Source organism: Nelumbo nucifera, chromosome 1 (assembly GCF_055504915.1).
Source record: "Nelumbo nucifera cultivar China Antique chromosome 1, China Antique-T2T, whole genome shotgun sequence".
Taxonomy (NCBI): Eukaryota; Viridiplantae; Streptophyta; class Magnoliopsida; order Proteales; family Nelumbonaceae; genus Nelumbo; species Nelumbo nucifera.
Genome location: NC_142649.1, coordinates 68,146,709 through 68,155,390, shown reverse-complemented (window position 1 = coordinate 68,155,390; position 8,682 = coordinate 68,146,709). Strand labels below are relative to the sequence as shown.

Here is an 8,682-nt window from a genome sequence, read left to right as displayed (position 1 = left end):
TGGCCCTTACATGAACATGGGCCACCTTTTGCCCCAACAAATTGCTCATCATCCAATTAATTTTCTATGCATAATTGGGATTTATCATATTTAAATTGATTTAACTGGTCCACAAACAATAATTAATCAGTTCTTTTGTAAAAAAATAATCAATCAGTCACTCTTCACAATTCTTTTTGCATTCTAATTATATATTAGGGTAATATTTTTAAAACCGGATTGGACCGGAGAAATTGAGAATTGTTTCACCCCAAAATCGTCTTTTGGCTAAAAACCATTGATTTGATCAGAATCAGTGACTTGAATAATGGTTTTTAGTCGTTTTTTTATTTTTGTTAAGATAGACCATTTGTTTGGACTGTTCGACTCGGGAACTGAACCCAAAACGGTTTCCTTCCGATCCGATTTTAAAAACCTTGTATTGGGGTAAAGGATGGGTAAAAAGGAAAATTTTCAGTTTTCATTGCTTATATATATGCAATTACAATGACAGTGAAAGAGGCAAGAGAAACCCACCTTCCATTGCTGTCCATTCATACATACGAACAAAACCCATGGCTCATGCAGAAAAAGAAAAGGAAAAACAGAAAAGTAAAAAAGCAAGTAGCAGCCATATCCATCTTGGTGGTCTATCGTCAAAAAAGAAAGCGGAGAATGCAGCCAATAAGCGGGTCCCGGGTCCCGTCTCACCTCAGAGATAGAGGTAAGAGGTTCCAATAAGGAATAGAATTGACCATGGATTACTGCTGGACTGAAGTTGCTGATGGTCACCAGACCGGTAGACCTAACAAGTATAATCAATCCCCCTAAGCCTCTGTACGTTGTTCCACGACTCCTTTTTTTTCCATACTTAATTAGATAGATAGCTAGATAGCTAGACTCGCTCAAACCCTTCACCATCCTTCACCTTATCTATTGTTACTGTATTTTTGTAGTTTTATTTTATTTTTTTACCACTTCACTGCCTTCCAAACGTCTATAAATTGAGCCCAGCTAGCCTCCCCAAGAACCACTGCATCGAGTCTCAGCTTGAGAAAGAGAGGTAGAGACACATACACTTACACACTTAGTCACCTGCACCTACAGTTCACAGTTGGAGAGAAATGGCGTACTTCCCAATTATCAACATGGAGAAACTGAACGGTGAAGAGAGAGCAGCCACCATGGAGATCTTAAAAGATGCTTGTGAGAACTGGGGATTCTTTGAGGTATGAAAAGTCTTCACTTTGCATATATGTTTTGTGGAAAAGCTCAGAAAAAGCTGTCAATGAAAAGTTTATGTTGTTGGATATACGAGTATATATAAATTAGATGGGTGCTGATTGTGCTTTGATTTTTTTTTTTTCTGTAATTTTAGCTGTTGAATCATGGGATCTCTCACGAGTTGATGGACACCGTCGAGAGGCTGACTAAAGGGCACTACAATAAGTGTTTGGAGCAGCGGTTCAAGGATTCGGTGGCAACCAAGGCTCTTGAAGGGGTCCAGAAGGAGATTACAGACATGGATTGGGAGAGCACCTTCTTCTTGCGCCACCTCCCTGCGTCCAACTTGTCGGAGATCCCGGATCTTTCCGACGAATACAGGTATAATAACATTGATGGTATTGACAACGAGGAGATAGCACATTCTGTATATCTTTCCGACGAACAGAAGAGAGACAATTCATTTTGGTTGTGGATGATGCAGGCAAGCCATGAAGGAATTTGTGGTGAAATTGGAGAAGCTAGCCGAGCTACTCTTGGACTTGCTCTGTGAAAATCTTGGGCTGGAGAAAGGGTACCTCAAGAAGGCTTTCTACGGGTCTATAGGACCCACCTTCGGCACCAAGGTAGCTAACTACCCTCCCTGCCCGAGCCCAGAGCTGATCAAGGGCCTCCGGGCTCACACCGACGCCGGCGGCATAATTCTGCTCTTCCAGGACGACCAGGTCAGTGGACTCCAGCTCCTCAAGGACGGCGAGTGGGTAGACGTGCCCCCGATGCGCCATTCCATTGTGGTCAACATCGGTGACCAACTGGAGGTACGCCCCCCACCCCACAGACACACACTGACATAGGATAGTATTAGCTAATAAGGTAGCCATGATTTGTTGGGTCGCAAGCTTTGCAACTGAAAAATTAATAATTAAGCTGGGTTTGTCTTGGATTTGATTGACGACATGTACATGTAGGTGATCACCAACGGAAAATACAAAAGCGTGGAACACCGGGTGGTCGCCCAGACCGACGGTAACAGGATGTCTATCGCATCATTCTATAACCCCGGTAGCGACGCAGTGATCTACCCGGCCCCAGAATTGGTGGAAAAAGACGCAGAAAAGACAAAGCAAGTGTACCCCAAGTTCGTATTCGAGGACTACATGAAGCTGTATGCGACGGTGAAGTTTCAGCCCAAGGAACCCAGGTTCGAGGCCTTCAAGAACATGGAGGCTGCCGCTAACTTAGGCCCCATTGCAACAGCTTAAGAATAAGAGCTTTCAGCTAGCTTTGACTGCAGGGATCATCTCATCAGCTTATGTGTCTGTCTGCTTTATCTTGTTCCGTAAGCGTGTTGTATGTGTTTGTGGTTGTCATCAAATGCCTGCCTTTGTATGTTTGCTTGGTGTTTCTATATTATTCAAGTCATAACTTCACAAGTTAATTGGTCCAAAGTTGAAAATCTTCACAATGGGACAGATGACTGGAGGCATGTTGGTTGGGTTTAGGGTTGTCTGAAGTTGTGGTTGTTGTCTAAAATCTAAAATCCATAATCTAAATTATGTGGAAATTAAAATCTGAAGAGGCTGTGGGGGTGGGGTAGGGTTTGGTATGGTATTCCAAATTTCCGTGTGGAAGAAGGTTTTGATCAGTAACGTGGAAAGTGAAAGTGACCAGAAATGCCTTTACAATTTATAAAAATGAAAATAAAAGGAAAGCGGTCTAAACTGGGGGGTACCCAAACTAGGCAAGTGGGGAGGTTGTGCACTTATTCCTTATACTTGTTTGAGAGAGAGAATCTTTTGAATTGATTGTTCTCTTCTGTCTGTTCTTCTTCCTCCCATGCTGCTGGGGAATCACATTTTTTCTCTCAAGATGACCCAATTATTGTAGTCCCATTCTCCGGTAACCTTTCAACCTAAAAGCTTAGGCTGTTATGCAATGGATAAAATGACCAGATTTCCTATTCACTTTCTCTACCCGCACCCTATTTGTGGTACATTTCAGCTGCACATCTCACAATATAAGATGGGTAAAGTGTAGGTAGAGAGTATGTGGGCAAGAAATCCAGGGTGGGTCCCAACTCCTAATAGGTTTTTATTCTCTAACACGAAACCCTATCTTGAGGGTAGCGCTCCTCACACCAACCTCACAATACTTCCCAGCCGTATGCACACACGGAACACATCCCGTGTTTGTATGTTATTCATGGGAGATGTTCCCAATACATGGTAGGATGTGTTGTGTGGTTGGTGTGAGGAGCAAATCAAAGAGTGGGACCATGAATTTTTGGTAGTGTTGGATGTGTCTTCTAGTCTGTGGAAAGCTTAAAAGACCAAAAAATGGCATTTTTCCATGTGGTATATCATGTATATCCAAAGCATATGGAAAGATCAAAAAATGGAAAATCAAAAAGCTTCAAATGAAGCTTTTGGTCTTTTGTGCTTAAAATAGCCTTCCTAATTGTTTTTAACAGTCCGATAGACGATGACGCAAATCATACAATCTCAGCCTTTAAAGACAAGGCCCCAAAAACTTGTGTGTCTTATTGGCTATTGGACTGTTGAAAGATTTATCCAAAAAGACTTGTCAAACAGCCTCTTAATTAATTGATTATAATGAATTAGATGATGATGATGATCAAATATACTTTTGTCTGGAATTATTCAATCTAAAAGCTAAAATTGTTTGACGAGGTCGCTCAATAGGTTTTTTATTTTCTGACACCCATAGTCAGAGTGACTCTGGGTAAACCCATTTGCAAACCAATAAGAAAACCAATCCCAAGTACCAACCCTGTTATATAATCCGAGCTCGTCACATATATTCAAAACTCATGTAAGTAACACAATTCACGTCTATCCATCAGATCAAATCCGACGACCATTGACAAATTCAAGTTGTGCCCGGCCACTTTGATTAAAGGTGGCATACTTGAGGACTGATTTTCTCATTCGATACCTTTTCTCGTCCGCAGCCCATTGACATGGTGTAATCTTATAATTGGGCCCACTAGAATACGTTTGCCAAAGGAGAGGACTGGAAGAGAATTCGCATCAAACGAGAGATCATGAGATGTACTGGGAAATGTTTTCAATACACGGCAAAGATGTGTTGTGGGAACATTGTGGGGGCAGATTCGGTTTGGTTCATGTCATGCCAATTGTCAACATTCAACCGACGGAGTAAAAAGAGTCAATAATTGCTCCATCAATCGTCCCTTTTCTACCAAACTTTATATCTGTTCAAAGTTCAACACGAACCGGAACTGTACAATCAACAATTGCTTCTTTCACCAGAGGCAAAGACTTTGATTTGTCCAAGGCAAAGTTCTCCAGAACTTTCTTTTGTCAATACGCATAGGAGATGCGGAGCTGGAACTAGACCAGAGGAGCCTTCCATAACATTCTTTCAATAGGCGTAATGGACAGTGGTGGCCTAAGCCAAAGGAGCCACTTGATTGACTGACCTCCTTCCTGTTTTAACCACTAAAATGGACAACTGGTGCCTGTGGTAGCATGTTCTAAAAACCGGACCAGACCGAACAGTCAGACCAGTTGATTCAAAACTGGTCAGGCAATCGATTCTGTTTCACCCTATAACCATTTCTGGGCCAGAAACCGTTGATTTGATAAGTGACCCAGATAGTCGAATCATTGACCAGAACTAATGGCTAAAACGGTTCCATGTCCAGTCCAATCCAATTTTTAAAACCTAGGTGGCAGTGGTGGTAAGAAATCCAAAAATCAAGGGTTGTGCCAAAATATCCAGTGTGTACCTGAATGGACTGCTATTGGTCAATCTCCTGAATGCCAACAGCCCAACAATCACGCTGGATTTCATTTGTCCTCAAAAGACAAAAAGCCAGGGGAAGAGCTGTTCCCATAACATTGATGCCAGGCCAATGGGTGACATTAACAGTGCACCCTAATTAAGCTTTTGCTTTTCTTTATGCATGGTTCAACCTATATATTAACTTAACTTAGGGTTTTAGCACCCACTCACACCATCAACTTAGGGCCACCGTGGCAGTTAATTGACTCAATGCTTAATTATAAAGCAAAACTTTGGATGAGAGGACAGGATCCACAATCCATACGCCCCATAATTTGTCACCATGATTAAGGTTGTAATTATAATAGCACTAATGCACTAGATTCCATCAAAACCTCTTAACTTAGATGTGAATCCCTAATTTTGTTGTCCCTATTTATAAAGGGTAAATTATTTTTCTGAAACCTCCCCTGTTCTTTCTAACAGTTGTGATTCAGTACCCTGTTTTATGCTAATACCTAATAGTAGTGTCCTCTCTTAAACTTTATGACAATGTTGCATTTACACCCCTTCCATTATCTTGAGCTGATGGAAGCAGGCAAAGTTACTAAACTACCCAACTTTGATAGTTTGAATGGTAAATTAGCTTCTAAATTTGCCATTCCTTATTACACTAACCATAAAATTCATAAAATTTGTGTTTTTTTCTACAATTTCTGTATAGTCTGTTGAGTTATATATATTTTTTGAATTTTATGTATTTTTCTACTTTTTATTGAAATATATATTTTTTATTTTTTTTATCATTTTTTGTTGTTTTTCTTCAATTCTAATTTTTTGATTGAAATACATTTTTGATAAAAAAAAACCATATCATTTTTTATTTTGGATTTTTATTTTTTTTAATTTCTATCAACTTTTGTGTCTCCTACACCTTTTTTTTTTTTGCGTTTTGAGAAAAACATTGAGTGTGGTGGATATACAAATCAAAGAGTGGGGGTTGAGGTGGATGAGGGTCAAGGTGGGTTCTAACCCACTATTCAAGCATGACATAGATGACTTTTTAGAGTATTTTATTTAGTGTATAACCACATTTTTATTTAAGGGCAATCTTGACATTTAAAAAAATATTGAGATAATGACATCAGCAACTTCAATTAACATTATTGGAGGGGTGTAGATGCAAGGGAGAATAGTGCTGTTAGCACAAAGTAAGGTACCAAATCACAACTGCCAGAAAGTACAACAGGGGAGATTTCAGCAATTTACCCAAAAAATAGAACTATATTCGTGATTAAGATACTGTTAATGGATCTTACAGCGAAGATTAACTAATTTATTCTTTTTTATTTTGCAAAGAAAAAGAAAAAAATACTTCAAAGTATAAAAAGGCATACACGGTCTGTACAATCAGTTCTTATAAACGATAAAGATGAAAAGAAGAAAAATAGGGTCTCATGTTTCCCGTGCGTCCAATTTTTTGATAACTGAAATTTGGTTGCCCCATGGTCTAGCCTTGGAAGCTAAGAACACGGGTGTCAATTGGACTGGATTTGGTCCAATCCAATCCAATCCAATGTGAATCCGTTATAAAAGGACCAAGTCCAATCCAATCCAATGAATGTTTTGGACCAATTTGGACTGGTCCAATTCAATGTCTGGATCATCCAATCTGTTCAAATTCATTTTGATTTAGATTGGTTTCAATCCAAACCTGGTCTATTGACACATTCTTATCTTATATTAATGGACCAGATACTGGCTTAATCCAACCTAATCCAATATAAATTTGTTACGGACGGACCAGGTCCAATCCAGTCTAATAAATATTTTGGACCGAATTGGTCCAATCCAAAATGTCTTGTTGATCCGTCCAATCCATCCAAATTGATTTTAGATTAAACAAGGTCCAATCCAAAACCGGTCCATTGACACCCTTGGCTAGGAACAGAATTTTTTTATTTTTCCATCTTTCTTCTCCCATTCGTCCGTGGAATTAAGCCTTGGTTGACTCGGACCATGCAAAGAAGCTTCCTTTGAATGACAGTCGCTCTTTAACCATATTCCCAAGGAGAAAGAAATGTGTATTCGGTACAAATCTTTAACCATGTTTCCCATGAGAATGAAATGTATATTCGATCCAAATATTTGGACGCCCACGGCTGTCTGAAGTTCTTCGACTATGATATGAAAAAAACAACCGACCAATAAACTGAAATCATAAAACATGGTAGCAAATAAAATGTTATTTATCAAAATTTATGGGTGGATTTTGATTGGTCAAAATTCTTTCCATATCATATCTTTTCTGCACCATAGATATTCCCTCTATTTAAATTTTAAATTGCCTGATGGCTCTGAAGATGACGAAGGCTCAGATATGCCTACTTTTAGGCTATGTTTGGTTTGAAGGAAAAAGTAGGAAAAGGAAAGGAAAGGTAAAGAAACCTTTACAAATCTTATATAGGTTTTGATATCTTTTCCGTCCTTTCCTTACCTTTTCCTTCAAACCAAACATAGCCTTAGTATGCAACTGTAGGACAGGTCAACCTTGTATATTTTAGCACACACCAAAATGCTTTAGCGCATAAATTAGCCTATCAATTCACTCATGTTTTGACACCCCCCCCCCCCCAAAAAAAAAAAAAAAAAAAAAAAAAAAGAAAGAAAAAGTTGATGTCTCAGGAGAAGGTTTTTAGTAAATAGTAATGAATGATTTTTATTTTGATTGAAAAAGAATGATATCATAAATCATAATACTGGATGAGATGTAATCTTTTGCTGAATGGGTTGTGCCTGTTTGGTTTCCAGAAAACGAGTAACCAAGTTGGTATTCATTAAATAAGCTATGTTTGGTTTGAAGGAAAATGTAGGAAAAGTTGTATAAGGTTTGTAAAGATTTCCTTACCTTTCCCTTCTTTTCCCTACTTTTTCCTTAAAACCAAACAGTCTAAAATTTACAAAAGTTTTGATTGGTCAAAGCTCTTTTGGTATCATATCATATCACTTTCCCTGATTATAATTCAAATATTTTTTAATAGATGGGCATCTACGACATTTCCATTTTGTAGAATGGAAGAAAGCTTTTTTTTCCTGCCATGAAACAACTGTTATATTATATGTGGGGCATCTACAACATATTTCCAATTCTTACACGTGGACTCCACATTCAAAATGTTAATGTGGGGCCCACAAAGTTTACTATTCAAATTCTAAGATAAACAATAATACATGTAACTGTGGGACCCGCACTAATAAAGCAAAAAGAAAAACAGAAAAAGAGGCCAAGTAGACCCCACATCAAATAATAACATGAAATATGAGATGCATGCCCATGTTGATCATATGATGCATCCAATACTCATGTTACTTGCATTGTCCATTCAATTTCCTAAGCTCTAGACAATCGTGTTGCCTTTGCTTCCTTGGGTCCATCGAAAATGGCATTGGCCAGGTGTACTTAATCCATTTTCAAGGGACTGAGTCCACTATTATATTCCCAACTCCCTAGTCCCAAGCAAGGTATTCACAATCACTTGCTTCCGACCAACACCTCTCTACATCAGCCCTGCTATGGTCATTGAGCTAGCAAGCATCCTTGGTAGGGATGCAATAGGATCAAATTTGGATAAGGGTATAAGATATCTGCTAGATTCGAGATTCATAAGAATCCAACTGATTTGTAAGATAAAGATTCAAATTTGATTCAAT

At 38.8% G+C, this 8,682-nt stretch overlaps 1 protein-coding gene across 1 annotated transcript; it reads left to right on the top strand.

Annotated features, from left to right (window-relative positions):
* Nucleotides 1-693: 693 nt before the first annotated feature.
* Nucleotides 694-2,651, top strand: LOC104594112 (1-aminocyclopropane-1-carboxylate oxidase). The gene is made up of 4 exons (XM_010254267.3): nt 694-1,208; nt 1,358-1,584; nt 1,688-2,021; nt 2,172-2,651. The coding sequence occupies exons 1-4, from the start codon at nt 1,104-1,106 to the stop codon at nt 2,463-2,465; spliced, it is 960 nt and encodes a 319-aa protein (XP_010252569.1). The 5' UTR covers nt 694-1,103; the 3' UTR covers nt 2,466-2,651.
* Nucleotides 2,652-8,682: the final 6,031 nt, after the last annotated feature.